Source organism: Musa acuminata, chromosome BXJ3-7 (genome assembly GCF_036884655.1).
Source record: "Musa acuminata AAA Group cultivar baxijiao chromosome BXJ3-7, Cavendish_Baxijiao_AAA, whole genome shotgun sequence".
Lineage (NCBI taxonomy): Eukaryota > Viridiplantae > Streptophyta > Magnoliopsida > Zingiberales > Musaceae > Musa > Musa acuminata.
This window is the reverse complement of record NC_088355.1, coordinates 126,766-148,621: the sequence shown is the minus strand read 5'-3', so window position 1 is coordinate 148,621 and position 21,856 is coordinate 126,766. Positions and strand designations below refer to the sequence as shown.

The 21,856-nt window shown below is 44.1% G+C and overlaps 2 protein-coding genes across 7 annotated transcripts; both read left to right on the top strand.

The window, feature by feature from the left end:
- The first annotated feature begins 34 nt into the window (after positions 1 to 34).
- LOC135582512 (uncharacterized) lies at positions 35 to 16,541 on the top strand. 3 transcript variants are annotated; one of them, XM_065157767.1, is made up of 9 exons: positions 39 to 408; positions 7,428 to 7,592; positions 8,430 to 8,630; positions 9,560 to 9,638; positions 9,752 to 9,894; positions 10,526 to 10,607; positions 12,480 to 12,553; positions 15,525 to 15,783; positions 15,868 to 16,541. In XM_065157767.1, the coding sequence occupies exons 1-9, from the start codon at positions 352 to 354 to the stop codon at positions 15,945 to 15,947; spliced, it is 1,140 nt and encodes a 379-aa protein (XP_065013839.1). In that variant the 5' UTR covers positions 39 to 351; the 3' UTR covers positions 15,948 to 16,541. The 3 variants fall into 3 exon arrangements, with proteins under 3 accessions (XP_065013841.1, XP_065013839.1, XP_065013840.1); XM_065157768.1 differs by having other exon boundaries at positions 41 to 408; positions 15,534 to 15,783; XM_065157769.1 differs by lacking the exon at positions 7,428 to 7,592 and having other exon boundaries at positions 35 to 408.
- A 1,374-nt stretch (positions 16,542 to 17,915) lies between these two features.
- Positions 17,916 to 21,251, top strand: LOC103991040 (internal alternative NAD(P)H-ubiquinone oxidoreductase A1, mitochondrial). Of its 4 annotated transcripts, none has more exons than XR_010498143.1 (9): positions 17,916 to 18,002; positions 18,555 to 19,169; positions 19,251 to 19,464; positions 19,645 to 19,805; positions 19,905 to 19,970; positions 20,051 to 20,214; positions 20,314 to 20,428; positions 20,532 to 20,743; positions 20,828 to 20,965. XR_010498143.1 is itself a non-coding variant. In XM_018828708.2 (9 exons), the coding sequence occupies exons 2-9, from the start codon at positions 18,579 to 18,581 to the stop codon at positions 20,981 to 20,983; spliced, it is 1,647 nt and encodes a 548-aa protein (XP_018684253.2). In that variant the 5' UTR covers positions 17,916 to 18,002; positions 18,555 to 18,578; the 3' UTR covers positions 20,984 to 21,145. The 4 variants fall into 4 exon arrangements, 3 of the variants coding, with proteins under 3 accessions (XP_018684253.2, XP_065015758.1, XP_009408680.2); XM_018828708.2 differs by having other exon boundaries at positions 20,564 to 20,743; positions 20,828 to 21,145; XM_009410405.3 differs by having other exon boundaries at positions 17,923 to 17,953; positions 20,564 to 20,743; positions 20,828 to 21,251.
- Positions 21,252 to 21,856: the final 605 nt, after the last annotated feature.

The window sequence follows — 21,856 nt, the reverse complement described above, 5'->3', positions numbered from 1 at the left end:
ATTGATGGATTGATCCATCATCCTCTTTCTGTTTTTTTTTTCTTTTTTTTTTCCGAAAATTGCCAAAAACACAAAAGAAGAAACCATTTCTTACCCATCAATCGATCGTCAACTCACCAAACTGCGGCAACTTAAAAAGATCGTATAAATAAAAACTATAAGAGGTTTGAGATTTTAACATCTTTGAAATTTCTCCATCTTTTTGCCCTTTCTTTCTTTCGGCCCGAAGGAATCTGCTTGACGGTTGACTGTGGCTCCGCCGATAGTACGCCTCCTCTTGCTTTCTATCTATCCTCCTCCGTCGCTTCGATCGACGACCGACAGCCCTCTATCGATCGATCTCGTGGAAAAATGCAGGAAACCCTTACATCTGATTCCCTTGAGAAGCGTCTTCGCTTGCAAAACGAGGTCCTTCACCTTTTCTTCCCGTTTACTCTCTCAATTTAATTTTAGTTTTTTTTTTTGGCATTTTAGGTTGAAATAATCTATTTGACGTGGTTTTAGTGTTTTTTTTTGTATTTTAGGTTGAAATAATCTATTAGGTCCTTAACCTTTTTCTTTTGAAATAATCTACCGATTGAGACTTTCTTGTGATCATTGTAGTATGGACGCATCATCTATTCGCTTTTTTCTTTCTTCTTCTTCTTCTTCTTCTTCTTCTTCTTTTCCCCAGTTCCCGTGATGAGATCCATAGTATTGGATAATTGATCTAATAAGGTTCATGTACTGAGACCAGAAAGTGGTGGATGGAATATCAGAAAGGGGTAAAACATCGACCATCTGAGACCAGTAAAAAGAAAGTGGGATCACCGAGAATCCTTTTTCCTTATGGTTCTTGGATTGGAGGAGTGTTTTAGGATGTCTCTGCCTTTGCACTAGTGTCCAGTTTGAAGATAACACAATCAACTCAGAAATAATGATCTTGTTCTGCGAACCTCGTGCCGTGACTGCGAGGCTGACACGGCTTGGTCAACCCTGTGACGTCCAGGATCACGAAGATCTCGGTCGGTCCGAAATCTTCTTCCCCGAACTCGTTCGCCTTTGCTGCACCTAGGTCGGGATGGGGGATGATCCCGACTTGGGCCCCTCCGAAGCTTGAGTCAGTGGTCTACTAATGTTCTCATGCCCCCCCTCCCCCCCCCCCGGTCAGATGCTGGCAAGGGGTTTTTATTGTGACTCCCGGGGGTCGACCGTACGATCGACCCCGGTGAGCGGCCAATGTACCTTCGGGTGTTCGCTGTCCGGGATACGTGGGACGGCGCCATGCGATGCCGAACGGCGTGGGGAGATGACCGTTGCATCCCGGATTATTAGTGGCACATCTGTCGTGGCTCTATCTCCCTCCCAAGGTCTTGTGCTCGGGCTGATGTGGCGGGGGTCAGGTCCCTGTAGGATGATCCATAATGTGTGCCCTATCACTTCTCCCCCCCATCAAGCCATGTCTTTGGGTCCTTATGAGGAGCTGAGGGCACGACTGGGTTGGTAAAGCAGCGGTCGGGTGGCAACTTTGTGAGGCGTCGCTTGTGAGTCCTTTGGTCGAATTGCATGACTTGGGTAAAGGTTGATTCTGCTAGTCGAGCTATCTAACTCGAGCGCTGGAAGGGCTGATTGGACGAGACGTTGCTCGTACGATTATTGGCCGAGTTACGTGACTCGGGCAAAGATTGATCCTGCTGGCCGAGCTACTCGACTCGGGCACTGGATGGACTGATTGGACGAAACGCTGCTCGTACGACTGCTGGGCGAGTTGCGTGACTCGGGCACTGGATGGACCGATTGGACGAGACGCTGCTCATACGATTGTTGGTCGAGTTGCGTGACTCGGGCACTGGATGGACTGATTGGATGAGACGTTGCTCGTACGTCCGCTGGGCGAGTTGCGTGACTCGGGCACTGGATGGACTGATTGGACAAGACGCTGCTCGTATGACTGTTGGCCGAGTTGCGTGACTCGTTCGTGCTCCATTACATGTTTCTGGCATGAATTTTTGGTGGTTTACGGATTTTTGGCGGGAATTCGGCAAATTTGGGGGATCTGGGGAGTTATGCCAAATTGGATGCTAACATTACTTCTTGCCTCGGGGAGTCCAAACGTCGGCTTGGGGTGGCGTGTTTCTTCTTTATAAACCCCTGACTGTGGAATGCGGTGGCATTGCTCAGTCGTCGTTTTCTCTGCTCGCGCCTCCGATCGTTGCTCGTTATTTTGAGGTCGGGATGTCTTCGTCTTCCTCGTCTTCCCCCTCTTCGGGTCGGTCGGTTTCCGAGATCAGCAACTCGGGTTCCGATAGTTCTAGGGTAGAGGTGATCAGTTCTTCGTCGGGTGACTCGCCCCCGGCGGATTCAAAGGCCTTTGCGGCCCTTCAAGTGGTGAGGTCATGGCATGATGTCGACTCGGTGGTGACCAAGAACCTTTTAGGTCCGATTCGGGATCGTTACAGTCTCCCGAAGAATTATGGACTTTATGCTCCGCGTCCTTACGATCCGTTTCCCAATGGGTTTGGGCTGACCACGGATGCTCTGGAGGCGGGGCTGCGCTTCCCGTTGCACCCGGTTATCAAAGAATGCCTCCGCTGGTGGGGGATCTCACCATCCCATATGGCGCCGAACTCCTGACGTTATCTAGTGGTTTTTCTCGGGGAGTGTCGAGGGGCAAGGATCGAACCGACCCGAACCCTTTTCTTAGCTTGCTTTCACCTGTGCAAGGGGCGGGGCGGGTATTACCTGACTGCCCGAAGTGGGTTTAAGATTAACGGGGCACCCTCCAATAACAAGGGGTGGAAAACCCGTCATCTCTTCGTGAGTTGTAGTCGGAGGTGGGGGTTTTGCGTTGGGTGGACCTCTCGAGCTATTAACAATGTTCCCCCATTTCTTTGACATGAAGAGACTGAGCACGTGGAGCGATTGAGACAGATCCTGTCCTCCTCTCTAGCCATCAAGGGAATGACCGAGGAGTGGTTGGTTGAAGCGGGGCTAAGCCCAGCCACTAGGGGTACAATCAGATTCGTGCCCAAAGTGCTCTTTTTTTTGACGTCTTACTAATCGAACCTTTGTTTCGCAGAAATGGTGAACCTCTAGATTCTGAAGGGGATGCCTTGCCCTTCGGCCGTGGCGCAGCCGACCCGGGAGTGCGATGGATCCGGCTCCGGGGTTCCTTTGAAAAAGGGCACATCGGCGCATGGGTCGAAGTCGCCTAGGGAGCCGGAGGCAGGTCGACCGAAGAAGAAGGCCAAGGTCAGCACCCAGAAGGTGTCGGAAGGCATGGCAAATAGCAGAGTGGCGACCCCGGGGATGGGTGAGTTGGGTGGCAGCCTCCAAGGTGAGGGTTTGACATGTGCGCGGGAGAGAGGGCGTGTCGGCTCTCCTGGTGAAGGCCCTTCAGAGAGATCTACAGTTCGCCCGAAGTCGATGCGGGACTTGTGTCGCATCCGGGCTCGCTCCGAAGGGGAGCCTTTTCAGGCCCTTAATATGGCCGACCTTGCAGCGGAGGAGCCGGGGGCTCCCTACAGCACAAGATGGCCAACTCTCAAAGCTGAGAGTAGGATCTGGTCTGATGGGTCGGCGACCCAAGAGTTCTCGCGGGGGGTGCTGCATCCGACGCTGGCGAAGCAGTTATACTGTTCACCCTCCGTGGTGCTGATGGATCGGGCGGCCAAGTCCCTCGTTTGGGTGAGTTTGGCGTTTTTCTTGCTACTGTTTGGAAGCTGGTGCTGACGTCAATCCTACGCAGGTTCAACATTACACCATGGCCTTGATCGATCGCGTTTACGACGTCGGTAGGGTGATCGAACGCATGGGCGAGATGAACTCGGGCCTTCACCAAGAGATCGAGGAGCTAAAAGGTGGGCCTGGTCCAGCGACCGAGCAGCGTGCCATGGATTTAGAAGCTGAGGTCGAACGACTAAAGGCCGAGCTGGCCGATTCCTAACGTCAATTGATGGAGAGTCGGGGGCGGGTTCGGGCTCTGGATGACTAGCTATTGACCCTTTCGCGAAATGCCGAAGCTACGCGGTCAACGTCCCGGGCAACGGAAGAGCCTTTGGCTGAGGAGCGCCGATTGGCACTTAAAAGAGTGAAAGAGGCTATCTCCGAATACAAGAAGTCCCCAGGGTTCGAGCTTGTTTTGCCGAGATCGGGCCAAGTAACTTATGAGTTTGGGTACCGAGTCGCCCTTGCTTGCGTCCGGACGAAGTGTCCCGACCTGGAGGTGGAGTCGGATCCCTTCACCAATCTTCTTGGGGACTAGAACGTCAGGATGCTGGACGAGGTCCCCTTCGATGACAGCCTAGAGGCTCCCCCGAATTGAGAGGTGTTTTGTTTTTTCTACTCTTTTTTGTCTCTTGATCGGGTTGAGTTTTTGAGTTGTAATACCTGGACCAAGCATAATGTACGTGCCTTTTGAATTATGGAAAACATGGTTATGTTTTTTACGTACCGACGTGTCTAAGGATAAAACTTTTTGAGATTTGTGGCGTTCCACGTCCTTGGTAGAGGTTTTCCCTCTGTGGTTTCGAGGCGGTAAGTTCCTTCTCGGACCACATCATAGACTCGGTACGGTCCTTCCCAGTTTGGGGTTAATTTCCCTCTGGCTCGGGTCAGGTCGCTTACCTCGGCCTTCCGTAAAACGAGGTCTCCGGCTTTTATTTGTCGGGGTCGGACTTTGCGGTTGTAGAGTCGGGCCATGGCCTTCTTGTATGCCAAGTTGCGGAGGTGTGCCTCGGCCCTTCTTTCTTCGAGCAGGTCGAGGTTTGCCCGGAGGCTTTCCTCTAAGGCGTTTTCTTCGAAGTTCTCGATGCACAGGGTGGATAACACCATTTCGGGTGGCAAAACTGCCTCGGTTCCGTATGCTAAGCTGAATAGGGATTCCCCCGTGGCTGTTTTGGGTGTGGTCCGGGATGCCCATAGAACGCTTGGGAGCTCATCGACCCATGCCCCGCAAGCCTCAGTCACCCAATTTTCAAGCCCTCCAAGATGGCTTGATTTGCGGCTTCGGCCTGGCCGTTAGTTTGGAGGTGCGCGACCGAGCTGAACTTCAACTGTATCCCGTAGGACTAGCAGTAGGCTTTGAATTTGGCGTTGTTGAACTGGGCTCCATTGTCGGTGATGATGGCCCTTGGGATCCTGAACTGGGTAATGATGTTCCTCCAGACGAATCCCTCCACCTGCTTTTTAGTGATGGACGCCAGCGGCTCGGCTTCGATCTACTTTGTGAAGTAATCTGCCTCGGCTATGATGAATCTCCTTTGTCCAAATGCGGGGGGAAAGGGCCCGAGGAGGTCAAGCCCTCATTGGGCAAAAGGCCAGGCTGCATCCATCGAGGTGAGAGGAACCGCGGGCTGGTGTTGTATTCGGGCGTGCTTCTGGCATTGCTGATATCGTTGCACGTATGACCGCACGTCCCGACGCAGGGTCGGCCAGTAATACCCTTGCCTAAGGACTTTGAGGGCTAAGGTTCGGCTGCCGGCATGTTCCCCGCAGATGCCTTCATGGACCTGAGCGAGGACCGTTTCAGTCTCGGGTGGCGCCAAGCAGCGTAAGAGGGGTTGAGAGAAGGCTCTTCGGTATACTTCCCACCGACTTCACAGTACCTTGCTTGGATGCACTGGAGTCGGCGGGCGACGGCTCGATCGTCAGGTTGCGCTCCTTCCCTTTTATAACGAAGAACCTCGTCCATCCAGTTCGGGGCGACTTCAGTTGTAGTGACGATCTCGGTCGAGATGGGCCGAGAGGACTTCAGTTCTGGGCAGGAGTTCCCTCGAGCTGCGGGAGGAGGCTAGTCGGGCTAGGGCGTTGGCTTGTACGTTCTGGGCGTGCGGTATTCTTTCAATCGAGAGGCGATCGAAACGGCCCGTGAGCCGTTTTGCTTCGGCCAAGTATAACGCCATGGTTGGGTCTCGAGCTTCGTAGCTATCGTTGATGTGGCCTACTACCAGCTGTGAATCGCTGAAGACCTTCAGGTCTTGGATGTGCATTTCCAAGGCGAGTCGTAGTCTCGAGAGTAGCGCCTCGTATTCGGCTTCGTTGTTGGTGGCCTTAAACTCTAGCTGGAGTGCCTGTTCGTATGTTTCGCCCTGCGGGCATTTTAGTATGAGCCCCGCCCCTACTCCTCCCGAGACCGTGGCCCCGTCTACGTACAGGGACCAGGTGCGCTCGGCGAGTTCCTGTCGAACAAGGCGCTCGTCGGGGGTTAGCTCAGAAATGAATTCGGCCAATACCTGTGCTTTTATGGTGGCTCTGGGTACGTATTGAATGTCGAATTCTCCAAGCTCGATTGATCACCCGAGCATCCGACCCGATGCGTCGAATTTGGAGAGGATCTGCCGGAGTGGCTGGTCGGATATCACCTTTATTGTGTGAGCTTGGAAGTATGGTCGTAGCTTCCAGACTATTTTTATTAGCGCCAATGCCAACTTCTCGATCGGGGAATATCGCTCCTCGGGCCCGGCGAGGACGTGGCTGACATAGTAGATGGCTTGTTGTGCCTCTGGACCTTCCCGTACCAGCACCAAGCTAACGGCTTGCTCTGAGGCTGCCAAGTACAGGCCAAGGGTCTCGCCCGGTTCGGGCGAGGCAAGGCGTGGTAGCCGTCCAAGGTGCGCCTTCAGATTCTCGAAGGCCAGCACGCACTCGGGGGTCCATGAAAACCCGTTCGCTTGGCGCAGGGCTCGGAAGAAGGGGAGGCATTTGTCTCCTGAGCGTGACATGAATCGGTTGAGTGCTGCTAGCCTTCCGGTGAGTCACTGTACTTCCTTGGCCAATCGCGGGGGCTACATCTCCTTTATGGCCTAGATTTTTTCTGGGTTGGCATCTATTCCCCTTTGGTGGATGATGAATCCGAGGCACTTGTCGTACCTGACCCCGAAGGTGCACTTTGAAGGGTTAAGGCGCATGTTGAATTCCCTGAGGGTTTGGAAGGTTTCGGCTAGGTCGGTTAGATACATGCTTGCCGACCTACTTTTGATAATCATGTCGTCGACATAGACCTCCATATTTCTCCCGAGTTGCTGCTTGAACAGGTCTCATTACTGAAAGAAATTTGATCCGAACTAAGTAGTGCTTTAAAAACTTCTTTCGGGTCTATAGTACCTAGAGTATTCATGGGAGGCCATCATTCAAATGCATACTAGAAAAATACTAGAAAAAGAAACTTATTTTTATTAGTGATTTGATTAACAAATTTTGTCAACAATTTTTTCCATGTGGGTTTTACACCAAGAACAATATCAGAATTTCAAAAGTCATAATTAGAAAGTCCTTTTTTCCCTCTTCATCTTTTGCATATCTTGGTAAGCTAGCTTCTGGAGAAAGACGATGGACACTTTAGAGTTTAATTGCATCATCTACTATCACCTACTTTTTCCTGACTTTAGAACTTTGAAGATATATCTGTATAAATACACATTGTTAATCTTATTAAGTTGTCCCTTTAGGTTCTAAAATGGCTGTCAGAGTTTTCAGAAAAGCTGCTTCAGAGAGCAAAAGATACCGAAATGGAAGTGAATGGACTATTCGACCAAGCTGGGGCTGTGGAACTAGATCTGAAGAACACTGTCAACACCCTCTGTAATTTATCACGCGATCTACTTATCAATCATGCAAGTACAGATCACAATGGTTACAAGTGCATATATTAATCTTTAAATTCTTTGCTGTGGGTTTTCAAACTGACATGCCACTGTTTAGTTTTAGTTTAGCCAAGCAACATGTTTACAAAGGTAAAATCTCTAACTTGAATATGAGGGTCTTATACTTAATTCTGTTCATTCAGTTTGGATTGCCTTCCATTTTGATTCATAGCACCTTGAAAGGAAAAGGCCCATGAGTTTGTACTTGACAAAATAGATGTTATGTGCTACACTGGTGATAAAATTCACCATTGTTGGTTGTTCTCTTTAGATAAAATTCATAGCACCTTGAAATGCAAAGGCTCATGAATTTGTTCTTGACAAATTAGATATTATGTGCTACAATAGTGATAAAATTCATCATTGTCGGTTGTTCTCTATAGATTACTCTTGACTGGTATGATAATGATTTTTCTAATATATTCTATCTTGTCTCATTTGAAGCTAAATTATATAGTTTATTTCTACTTAGCTATTGTTTTTAAGTGCAAATAACTAACAAAAATTCTGGCTGAACTTCTAAGTATTGACTACTATGTCATGGTCAAGCTATCAATTAAATATATTCTTTACATGTATCTTGTGAAGTGGCTCACATAGTAGTTTTTTACATGTTTTGCATCTTTTCTTAAATAAAATAAATGTTCCATTATACTGCAATTTGTTGTTCTGTTTCTTTTGCTCAATTTTAGTTTTAACTTGTAAATTATTTATTCAGTGTAAAGGATTTTTTTTGTTATAGCTGGATTACATAATCCCTGTCCTTTATCTTCTGATCGTGAAAGTATTTTCCATTTTGAATTACAGAAGATATCTGATGAAGATGGCATTGTTTGTCATCCTTTGAAGGATCATGCTGAATCTTCGGCTCAAGCGGGCATTCCTGCTCAGGATTATCAAAAAGATATACTACCAAGATATAAGAATGCTTTGTCTTTGGGTTTGAATTCCTGCAGAAAACACTTGCATGGTATAGAGAGAAGGCATATGACCAGTTCTGTTTCTAGAGTAAGTTTTGTGTCTTCTAATGACAAAATGTTATTCAGATTTTCTGAACATGAATTTTTTTCTTTATATTTTTCCATGGATGGGCTTTATTTCATCCGTGCATGATCAGCTCTCAAAATTCCTTCTCACCATTAATCCCCCTCAAGGCTTCTTATTTCTATCAGCATCTTTTTCCATCATTTTCTCAGTACCCACACCAAATTTTCTTGTGTTTTATGTCTAAATGTTTAGAGTTAAAAATCTAGCAAAATACTTTAGATTTTCTATTTTGGTTTTCCTTTGATTAAAAGAGATTCATGCGATGATATTCCGAGTTTACTTTCTTAAGGTAATTTGAGCTACAAAATTGTGGTAATACTTGCAGTGTTTCCTAATGTAGTTCATGCTATTTCACCTTATGTGCAACACTTTTTAAGTTTTATGTGTTTGACTTCAGATATGGTTAACATTCTACTTGCAACCTTTTGCCTGTGAATGCCAATTAATATTTTAGAAAGCATAAACTGCAGGTGCACACTTTCTTTTGTATTACATCTTGGTGCCATTGCATAACCTGAACCAAAATTTTGCAATATTTTTATTGATTTATAAGAGTAGATAACATTATTTTCCGAAGAAAGGATGGAAATGAAAAGAGTAATTTATAAAATATAGTCAATTCCTGAAACACAAACTCCAATACAACATTTGGTTTCCTATGCCTGAAGATTGGAATGTTTACAGAAAACATATGAACATTTGCTAACCATTTTGTCCTTATATTTTAAAATTGTAACTTAGTGCATATCTGTATGTTCAACTATATTTTGATTAATAACAGTTGCAAAAAAAGTCTTCTTATTTGCTAGTTATCTGATGATAGTAGTAGTGGAATTCTATCTACCTGATATCTAATTTTTATCTGCTTTTTTTCTGATTCAAAAATCAAGACTGGGTTAGTATACCGTCCACTTCCACACATTATTGGATCTGAAGAATTTATTCATGATAATAGCTGTGGCATAACAGGTGCTTTTAGCTGGTGATCTGATTATTGATTAAAAATTTCAGTGATATTTTTTTTAGCTTTTTTAGTGACTCACGATGTGCATCATATTGTTTGATTGCTTCATTATATGAAGAGAACACATCCTTGGGAAACCCACAGCTTGATTTAGGCTTGATATTGGAATCAAAGCAAGCATCGTCAGTTGCAGAAGAGCTTGATTCCCTTGATTTATTTGGTCCTGACATTTTTGGAAATCAACAAGATTCTTCAGAGAAGGTAGATGAACATCTCTTAGCTAATTCCAAGATGGATAAATATCTACTTCTCTCATTGTCTCTTTTCTGTTGCTTATATAGCTTCTGGTTTTTGGATACAAGAATTACCATGCAGGTCAAGGCGGGGTACACTTTCAACCTTGCTATCCCACTAGTAGTTTGTGCAAATCCTGTAGAACATTGCCAACATCAGGAACACCACATTATCTTAGTTTTAGAAACTGTTAAATGTCTACCTTTCAAGTCCTAATTAAATATTCTTGATAATTCCGGAAATGACACATATTTGGAGATGGCTTGAAATGAATCGTAAGTTAACAACCATGTCTGATAGTAAGAAGAAAATAGTAGATTTGAGGCTGGTTGAGATTTGAGAATAATGGTCAGTCCAGAACCATATATCTGAAGTAAGAAGAAAACAGAAATGGACCTCTTCTCAAGGTAAACGCTATGATGCTATTGTGTTTCTGTTGTTTGCAAAGGCATGCTGTTTGGGAGGTTGTTGCTACTTATGTTGTTAAAAGCTAACCACTCTTAGTTTGCTCTGAAATGTCATTTTTTCCACTTTCTGGTGTTTAAAGCTAAAGCATTCTTAATTTGCTCTATAATGTTGTTTTTCCACCTATTGGCAGGATATGACAGATCCTGTAGCATCTGCTGCATCAGATTTTAAAGCGATGCTTGAAGCAGCTCTACTCAATCAATACAAATTCCGTATGTCTCTTTTCTGGTGGTGTAAATTGTAATGCATATATGAAGCTTCTTGATAAGGCAGTTCTCAATTTGCAACTAGGATATCCTTGAATGGTCTTTTTCTTCTTCTTTTTTTGGTTTTATAATTAAAAAGAGTATTGCATGTAAAATATCAATTTAGTCACCTTCAAATGACATGGTGCACAATTTTGCCTGATAAGCCCACTGACCTAGTAACTTTGTTATAACTTTAGCCATGTGGCTCAAAATAATAATGTTTAAGCTGCCTAGTACTAGGCTTATCAAAACTTACATACATCATGTAGGACTGGCAAGGGTATCACAATCTTCCCAATCATAGACTTGACATCCTTGTCGAGGATCCAATGCACAACCAATTTCCACCTTTGTGGTCTGAATGTGGATTTAACAAAAGAAAAAACCCTTGTCTTAATGTGATGAAGCAATCTTATCTTTGCACATGTTAGCCCATATGAATGACTTGCAAAGATGCTATGGTACCAATTGTCACGACCCATCCTATTTGGCCCAATGACCTCGTAAGCTGAATATAATAGGCATTATACTTGGTGGTTCATAATGTTTGAGCCAAGGATTTTAATTTCGAATGACACCACTCGGTAAGGTCCGCCAGTAGACTAGTACGCGGATCGCCCGCTATCGGGTGGTATCGTCAATTGTGCTATTTCCACTCCATTACCACCCGAAATCGATTGGTAACGATCGATTTCAACCGTTGTCGTCCGCTACCAAGCGGTATTAGTCGAGGGAGAAGGAAGAAGAGGGAGAACTTGGAGATCCGGCGTCGCTCTCCTTCGACAATCCCAATCCATCGCTGTCCTCCCTCATTGGACGTCGCAGATGAGATGTCGCCTCCTCCTCGTCTGAGGCGACGATGCCTCGGTGTCGTAGGCGGCTTCTCTTCATCCGCATGGGGAGAAGAATCCTCGGCGACGTCACGCCTTTTTTTTTTTTTAAACTTTTTTTTAATATATATATATATATGCTGATTGGTACGCCAGAGCATACTGCTCGGTATGCTCATACCATACCGAGCTTAGCTCAAAACGTCAGTATGGTGTGAAATTACGAACGTGGGTTTGAGTTCAAGTTAAATCACTTATTTGTAAAACTACTGAATATTATTACCAACATAACCTACCATCCTCTTCGGATGTGTCAAATTGGGGTATCTCACTGAATAATTTTCCCCATAGTTAAATCACTTATTTGCTTCCAGATACACTTAAAAATGATGAAAATATCTCAGATGCTTAATCATTCAGAAAAATTGATTATCTAGTCAAGACATTATCAGTAATATTCCAAAATTAAATTAATTCATTTCATAAGAAACTAATCAGTAAGGGGAAGAACGTATCTGCTGGTCTAGAATAACTTAAGTTTGTATTTTCTCACAAACAAGATTTACTTTTCAGCCATTTGGCCTCTGTCAGAAACAATCAACTGAAGTTTAGACTGCTTGACAAACTCCGACTTAATAAAGAACAGAAGTAAATTGCAACTTATTATCTTTCATGATTTCTATTGGCTACCCTTCATTTTTAATACTTTTAATCACTAGATAATGATTGCCAAATAATGCTGGTAGAGGATTACAATCTAAACTCAAGAGACCTCCTAGGTGACATAAATGACAACTAGCTGATTCTTCTACAGTTGGACTCCTTTTTTTAACTTGGAAGGGACAAGATAAAGCCATATTTGCCTGTTGCAGTGACAGCTTTCATGCTGAACTTTTCGTGATATCGTATCTTCATCTTGCTTTATTGACATGTCTCCTCCTTTTTTGTTCTTAGTTTAAAGAAAAGAAATAATCTGGCATTTGATAGTTTGATTTTCTTTATGCAGATGATGAGGAAAGTTTGTCAGTGAAGGACATTCTCAGGGATAAGATGATCTCTGGACAAATACATACAGATGTGGTTAGTTTGTGTATTATCATGAGCATTAGCATAAATTCATTTATCTCATTTTCTTTTTTACATGGAAAATATGGTAATTGGAGAGGGCCAAAAACTACCAAACATGAGGAAAGTAATTTGTAAAAAGATGGAAAAATGTAGCAGGAGTAACCAAAACAAGTCAGAATGAAGCAAGCATGTTGCTTCTAGTTCAATGGTATACAACCATATAATAGCTAGAACTGACATAGTTGAATATTTTTGTTGAATTTTGATCAAGAAAACGAGAATAAAACACATGAGATCAAGTTGTGGTCAAATGATAGCTGATGCTAAATTTTTTGTGCCTGATTCAGAGAGTACAATTAGCTAATTGGTTGCAATTTATATTGGTTTTGTGTGCCATTTAGTTTTGATAGTATAAGGTGTCTTATTATGTGAGCAAAATCAAATATCCCTGCTGAATACAAGCTTAAAAAGATTTTGGTATGCATTGCCTGTTTCAGTTAAAGTTTTTATCTATATCCTTGTTATAGACCTCAAACCTTAGAACTTGTCCAAGCGTTCAATTATATGTACAATTGAATAGTTGCCTGGATTTCTACCTTTATTTTGCTATCTTTCTTGTTTATTTCTTGACAATAGTGATGATATGATATGGGAATATCATGATGATTCATTAATATCATTATAATACCACAAGCTTGAGTATGATCCATGCATCACTTTGACACGGGAGTGCCTCATTTGCTACAATCAACTCATGTGGATCTTGCTTATCCTATGGTATTTTCTACAGCCCACAATGTTGTCTCATAGCCTTTAACCCATCCCACTCAAATATGAAAGCTCATGAGCATATTCCTTAAACAAAGTTAAAGCTATTTCAAGGTTTTTTTCTTTATGACCAAGAAATGCATTAAATGAGTTAGTTACCAGTTGTAAAACACTTAATTTCGTAATTCCCTATGCATGAAGGGTTGTTTCATGCACTAGTACTTATTTTGGTGTTTTAGGGTTAGAAAGGAGTTTAGAAATTGATGATATTGACAGAAACTCTCTTGGAGTTCTCTCTTAAATTCTGTATCTCTTGGATGCTTCCTTGAGTGGTGAGTTTTTTGTTATCAGTTTTGTATCCTTGTTTATTATCCTTGAGGTGGTGAACTTTCTGTATCCCTCTGTGATTTTAAACTTGGTGATGAGTTATTTTTCGATTTTATTAAAGTATTATTGTGAGTTCGTTCTTTTTCTATCCGAAAAACTTATTCCAGCAAATACAATTGTACTATCGGCTTTCTTTGAAAATCTATTCCGCATTACCCGGTATCACACTTGCCTATCGAAGGCCACTCTTTATTAAATTTCCAAAACAATGTTAAGTTATATGCTGGTCGGCCATTTGTCACGGACTTAGCTAGAATTGCCTAAGTCGTGAGGCACCCTTGCGGTAAAGACGCGAACTTAGCTTGCGTTGCCTAAGTCGCGAGGCACCCTTGCGGCAAAGACGCGAACTTAGCTTGCGTTGCCTAAGTCGTGCTTCGCCTTTGCGATTTGTGTCCACAAAGATCAGCCCACTTACAACCTCTCATAGGTCCTGAAGGACCTGTAAAAGAGAAAGTTGATTAGTTCGAAGAACGAGCGACATACAAGTCCCGACGTCTCGCGAAAAGGGGAAGCTTTACAAGCAATTCAGCGAGCACCATGCGTGCACAAGAGAAAAGAAGGAGAGGAGGAAAACAAGGACTTTAGAGGGTTGAACGAACAGCTGCAAGTCCACAAACAGCTGCTCATCGGGTGCCGGGCGCGACAACAAGTTCCCGTCAAGGTAACGTGCGAACTTACGAAAGATTGTTCAACGTCCGACGCTATACCGAAGCCCCATCCAGCCCTGTGCCACCTGGGTGGTTCTAGGGTGCTGAGATGGTTGACGTTTCGCGTGCAGCAGCGGGTTGCAGAAATCAGCCCGTGGCACGCGAAAACGGAGCTGTTTTGGGGCTGTTTTGCTCGGTTCGGTGAGCAGTCGCACTGTAGCGCTGCAACTTATTCGAACTTCCATTTTTACAAGCAAAAGGACTTAAAACCAAGCCAAAACATGTTGCCAAGCAACTGTACATGTAGATTAGAGCGACGAACGGTTCGTTGAACGGAGTTGTTGCGGGTACGCGACGACCGTTCGTGACACATTGGCATGATATATACACAAGTCATGCCATGCTTGTTATATTCACATACACATTCACGTGTCACTTCACTGCTGGCATTGAATATGAATGCAGGATGATAGACAGTTCTATATATGTTTCAAACTGTTATAAATCTCAAAACCAAAAAACATATCATTATTAGCTTTTTAAATAGGTTCTTTATTAGTTTTAATACATCTAACCTATAACAAGGAGTAGCCTGTTTCCCTAACTGGGCTATACTGAACTGGTTCCTTTACATTGAGTTAAAGCCTCATTGCTTTGCTTACTTCATAAAACTTATCCACAGGGCTTGCTTATTTTGCCAAGTGAACTTTTGGTTTAATTTACCTGAGTTCTTGCTTTTGGTTCACTGGAAATTGATTGGCCTTGAAGGTGGAGTTCCAAGAGGCAGAAAATTTAGAGAAAATGGACTTTTGGTCATTAGAACTCTCAAGTCATCAGAACAACCTTTTCCTCCTTTTTTAGGCCACCAGCTCCAATATGTCAGCCCAATGGCTTACCTTGTCAAGTTTATGGGTTGTTGGATATGAATCATTTGAATTGAATGAGTAAATACCCAACTGACTTATCAACAGAGAAACTTTAGTGGATAGTATGAAGAAAAAGGCATTTGTAGAGTTTGCTACACATGTGAATGTACTGATATATTCCATTTTTAGCAGCAGGATTATAATGAATATATGGAAGCATTACCAAATTAAATATATGTGATATTTCAAAGAGTTATGCTTGAGTATTTATGAGTTCACCTGTTTATATGTTGCTTTCTTATTTTGTTCCATTAGCTTATTCAGGTAGGAACTTCGGGAGAACGACAGGTCTCGCAAGGCACTTCTGAACAGCTGAATAGTACAATAGAAGAAGACAAACCTGTGACTGAAGGAAATCTTTGTTCCGTTACTCACCCACAGGAATTATATTCTGCACTATTGGGTGGAAGTTTATTTGACAATGACGAGGATCTTCTCTCTTCTGGTCGAAAGGAATCTACTGATGTTTCTACTTATGTTGGGGAATCAAATTCCTGGTGGACAGGCATAAAAGGTGATGAGCTTGTTGAATGTGCTCATTCCTTGAGCATTCATGGAGCTTTTGGTAATTCTGATCAATGTCTTATGGCCTCTGTAGGAAAAGACAACTCAATGTGCAGTAATGAGGAAGAAAGTGGCCAGCGGGCTCCTTGGCAAGTTGTTAACTCTGACGAGTGACAAAAGCCGACTACAATCAAACCAGAAGACAATGTATCATCTTCATTAGCGGCTATCGGTGGTGAGATTCTCTCTGACAAGGAGTCATGCAAATTAGATGCTGATGTCTCCGAGAAGGATAAGATGCATACTTCATCGGCAATGCAATCTAGAGGATAATGATTTAACCTCCTTGGTAGCTAGCTGCAAGGACAATCTCTCTGACAAAAAAACATGGGAATCAAAAGGCTAGGGATGAGAGCCGGAGGTTGTCTTCACGGAAATTAAAAGGATGCTGAATTGTCCTTATTGGCGGCTGGCTATGGTGACATTTTTGACTAAATAGGGATCCAAGTGAAAATGATCACAACATTGCTGGAAGTTTGCAAGGTTAAACATTTAATATTAGTTCAGATTCATTGCAACAAGTATGTTGTATTTCGATAACCATTCATTGTCAAAGTTTGCGAGTAACCTCAGCTAGACATGAGTAGGAGCCATCGGGCATATTATGTGCCTGATGACGACTGGATGAAGATTAGTGATGTCCTAAAGATTTGACTGTACTTGGATCTCATGCAATAATTCTATGTTGATTGGAAATGATCTGTTTTATTGCTTGGAAAAGTTGGTTTGAAGGATGCCAAATGCTGCAATCTGGCCAGGCTATGTAAATCACCTGCTTTCTAATCTTTTATTAGAGTATTGCTTTGCGGAGGGATGTCGTCATCTCTCTCCGTCGCGCAGACAGTCTTCCCCATATGTGAGGTGAAGGTGAGGTCAGCTGTGGTCTGCCCCGCGATTGAAAAGGCTGATGACGTTAATCGTGATTTAATTCACAGCATATAATAATTTATCCCTACAGCTGACGGCATATATGTATTGGATTTATGTTTCGGTTGTTTTGTAGCTTTAAAAAAAAAAAAACAATTCTCGAAATGCTTTTAGGTAAAGAAGAAAAAAAAAGTTTAATTGTTCATTAAATACTTTGTATCTTTTAAGTCTTGATGGGTTGTGAGAAAACATTTTGAGTGTCATTATCATTTTCCTATTCTATCTAGAATGAGAAAAAAAAAAAAAGAGTGGTCAATTATGAAGAAAATTTATAGTTTGATCAGAATATAATCTTCCTTCATTAACACATTGAAGAAGTATTGAATGTAGATTGTAACCCATATCCACAAGCCTATGTATCATTCTGAGCTGAGCTCTAACGTTAACGAAGTCATTTGTAGATGGTTTCTTCGGTACTAACCTCTGCAATGTTACTGTTAAGAGTCATGGTGGTTGACGACTCTCAACTTTTACCTTATTGGCGGCTCGAGCGGGCACATGAATTGAACCTGACGTAGTCTCGTTGTCAAAAGCATGCAACACCTTTGAGAATATTCTCTTTCAACAGAATTTTCTCCACTCCTTCCACGGAAGGCGGCCAAGTCAAAACACGTCGCCACCCGATCCCAGCAAAGTCAGGTCCGGAATTCACCCTTCGTCTCCGTTTCCCATTCTGCACCACCCACCTCTCTCTGTCCCTCTCCGTCTTGTTTGGACACGTGAAACGAAGAAGCAGACACATCGCCCCTTGCCACGATTATTATTGTACCTATCCCCCGCTCGTTGAAACTCCTCGTTATTGTTTTCCACATTGAACATGAACATTTGGTTCCTTGCGAAATGCACAACAGGTGTCGGTAGTAAGTCAATCTTGGCGTCCGGGACGGACGCACAAGGCGAGGGAGACGAGAGTTTTGCAGGGGTTGATGTGGCTGAGTGCGCGTCTGTCTGGGGTCCACGTTCTCCGTGAGAAGTAGCTTCCCTGTTTCCAGAACAGGACTCTCCCGAGGTCTGTGGTTCGATGTCCCACTTCGAAAAGTTCCAAGAATCTCCTCGGAGAAAACGTGTGGTTGAAGTCGCTGAGCCGGAAGCACACCACCACCCCCCCCCGGTTATAAATCCGGGGGCTCTCTCCGTCTCCCCGTCTCATCTGCTCGTTGCTCGTCAGTCTTCTTCCTACCTACGGACAGCCGGTCTCACCTTGTTGCTCTCGTTTTTTTCTTGATGTTTCCTTGAGGCGAGGTTGCCATCGACCTGACGTTTTGAAAGTTTATTATGATAAAAACGAGAGCTTTTCGTGGCATGAATTTTCTCTCTTTTGTTTTCCCAATTTGTTTGGGAGAATGCCGTGTGGGCTTGTTTGGGTTCTACCGGTCGCCTGTGCAACCTTTTTTCTGATGAAAAGTACATTGCAGCATCTTACGATAAATTTAGTTTGACACCTGTGTTTTTCCTCCGCCTCTTGTTTTTCGATAGTGACATTACATAGGGTGAGGTTTCTTGCTTATTTTTTCGGTTCACGTGCAACTTTGTTGCTCGGTGCCCGAACCAGCCGTCTCCTCTTTCCCGTCCGATAGGATCTGTTCTAGCGGACTGTTGTGCGGCTTTGCCTGTAATTAATTGCTTTATCATATTTATCATAAGTAAAAGGGAGGGGAGATGTTGTTTCGACGACCGTCTTGAAATATTAGAATGTTTGGTGATGATGATGATGATGATGATGATTTAATTATGCTTGTGATCTATCTTGTTGTTTGTTGGCTTTGCTCATATTGCTTTCTTTTTCTTCGACAGTCTGTGGCTGCTGTCACCACCAAAATGTTACTATCTAGGATTGCCAAGACTGCATTCAGCCAGTCGTCTCAGGCCGCCAGAATAGCCGCCGGAAACCACTACATGGGGATGCTCCGCAAGGGCTTTCCCGCTGCTCCAACCTACCACACTTGGCTTCGGGACGTTATCGCCAGCGGTAACGGCGACCGCTCGTCTCTGCTCCGCCCAGCTGATGTCTTCAGAGTCAACAGCAGAGGAATCGGCCACACCCCGCATTTCCAATATCCTTCAGCCGAAGCAGTTCAGGATGATTTGTACTCGGGGGCTGATGACGCAAGGGTCCCAGGATTGGAGCCTACGAAAGCCGGCGAGAAACCGAGGGTGGTGGTTCTTGGCACTGGATGGGCTGGCTGCCGCTTCCTTAAAGGACTGGACACGAAGCTCTATGACATCGTGTGCATATCTCCGAGGAACCATATGGTTTTCACTCCCCTGCTTGCTTCCACCTGCGTTGGGACCCTGGAATTCCGCTCCGTAGCTGAGCCTGTCAGCCGGATCCAGTCTGCTCTCTCCGGAGCCCCTAATTCCTACTTCTACCTGGCGTCTTGTACAGGAATCGACACCCACAAGCATCAAGTAGGAAACAACTAATTAGCAGGGACAGAGTTTTTATTTGTTGCCGTGCTATCGAGCTCATCCGATCGTTGGGTCTTGCAGGTGTGCTGTGAATCCGTTTCAAGCGCTGGCCTACCTGATGAGCCGTACCACTTCAAGGTTGCTTACGACAAGCTGGTCATTGCGGCTGGTGCGGATCCTCTAACTTTCAATATCAGAGGAGTAAAAGAACACGCGATGTTTCTCCGTGAAGTACAACATGCTCAAGAAATACGAAGAAAGCTTCTTTTGAACCTCATGCTCTCGGAAGCTCCAGGTAAGCAATACGAGGTGCTGTGATTTGTCTTCTTCCCGCAGAATCAATCACAAGGGAGAACCTTCGGATTATAATAATAATAATAATAATAATTATTATTTGAATGCCAATTACTAAAAAAAGTTGGCTTTCTGTACTGATCGAAGAAACTTAGTACTCGATTGTTATGTGAAACGACAGGCATATCAGAAGAAGAGAAGAAGCGGCTCCTACACTGTGTTGTCATCGGAGGAGGCCCTACCGGAGTAGAGTTCAGCGGGGAGCTGAGTGACTTCATCATGAGAGATGTGCGCCAAAGGTTTTCTCACGCGAAGGATTATATTCAAGTTACTCTTATAGAGGTACGTGCAATCTTCGTATACATGCTAGGCAGGAGCTCGTGATGGTGCCCGCTGGCTGATTTTTCTTTTTTGTTTCCTTTGTGGGGGTTGGTTGAGCAGGCAAGTGAAATACTATCATCGTTCGACGTCGGATTGAGGCAATATGCAACGAATCACTTGACAAAGGTAATATGTTCATGATTTCAATGAATGCTGCCAGGTAGAAATTTGAAGACCGATCGATCGAGCTTTTCCTTGTGCAACAGTCGGGAGTTCGGCTTGTGCGAGGCGTTGTGAAAGAGGTGCTTCCGGAGAAGATTCTTCTGAGCGATGGAACTTGTGTGCCGTACGGTCTGCTTGTCTGGTCCACCGGAGTTGGGCCCTCCGAGTTTGTCAAATCGCTTGACCTTCCCAAGTCTCCGGGTGGAAGGTGAGACGAACTCCATACATTAGATTCGCCATGCTTTTCTTTGCTGTCAGCGTGTATAGGCTTCACATTATACATAACGCATGGACAATCTCTGTGCAGGATTGGTGTTGACGAGTGGTTTCGTGTTCCCTCCGTGGAGGATGTTTTTGCACTCGGGGACTGTGCAGGTTTCCTGGAGCAAACGGGAAGGCCAGTTCTTCCTGCTCTGGCTCAGGTCAGCTTCCTTGGCTTACTCTCTTTGCACCACACACTAGACTTTGTGGTGATGTAGCATCGCTCGATTATAAGTGGTTCAAGATCGTTGAAACAACTCTCAGCCCTCGGACGTCATGCGTCCTGCAAACTGCAGGTTGCCGAGAGGGAAGGCAAATATCTGGCTAATTTGTTCAATCAGATGGGCAAGCAAAATGGTGGCAGGGCGCACTGTGCCAAAGACATTCCTCTGGGTGATCCCTTCGTGTACAGGCACCTAGGAAGCATGGCGTCTGTCGGGCGCTACAAAGCATTAGTGGATCTAAGGCAGAGCAAGGTGCTTTTACTCATGCCGCCATCTTGATACGCCATGAAAGAAGCTGTATGACGCTCAAGTTTCTCTCTTGACATTGTTCCACAGGATGCAAAGGGCATTTCCATGGCTGGGTTCGTCAGCTGGTTTATTTGGCGTTCCGCCTACCTGACTCGTGTGGTAAGCTGGAGGAACAGGTTCTACGTCGCAGTCAACTGGGCTACCACTCTTGTATTTGGTAGGGATAACTCCAGAATAGGTTGACTTGAGGCTGGTATCGGAGGCGGAAAGACATGCCCTCGACGCGACGCGACTCGACTCGACTCGACTCGATTCGACTCTCCTTTTTCCGGTAGAGCATATATCTTCAGTGTCGTCGCCGCTATGTTGCTGCTGCCTTATGATGATGATTCACCACTCCCAGTATCCGCTGTATCCGCTGTTTTCTCTTTAGTTAGGGTCGTCGTCGTCTAGTGATGCCCCACGACATACATATTTATATATTCGTTTATGAATGGTGCCCATTTGTTGATGATTCCTTACAAACCGTGTGGTCTTAGTGGTGATTCTTTACAACCGTGTGGTCTTAGGTTTCGGAGTCCAAATCTTTGGCATCATCCATTATCCTAGCATGAGCCATCCAATAGTGGTGCGTGCAGTGAACAATTTTATTTTTTATTTTCTTATATTTACTTTTTATATATATATATATATATATATATATATATTTCTGGTTGTCTGAGTTGAGATGATGATCGGATCCGAATTTAACTGAGGTTTGTTTCAAGTCAATCTCAACATATATAGGCATTGAATCACAACCAAACTTTCTATCTACATGGTTCCAATAGCCAAACATATATAGGAAGTAATCAAACTTTCGAACCACGACCTCCTTCCTCAAATTCCAATAGCCAAAGCTCTACCTCAAAGCTTCGTCTAACTATTGCGATAAGTCCTCAAAACTTTTTGCCTACTGTCCAAATCTCGAGAGGAGGTTCTAGCAAGAGAAAAGAAGAACTGAAATAAGTAACATTATATAATTTGTCGAGAGCACCCAAGTAGAAATAACTTGCATTCTTTTATTCTATTGTTTTCAAGTCTTGAAGTTAGAATTTTGACTTTATAAATAATATA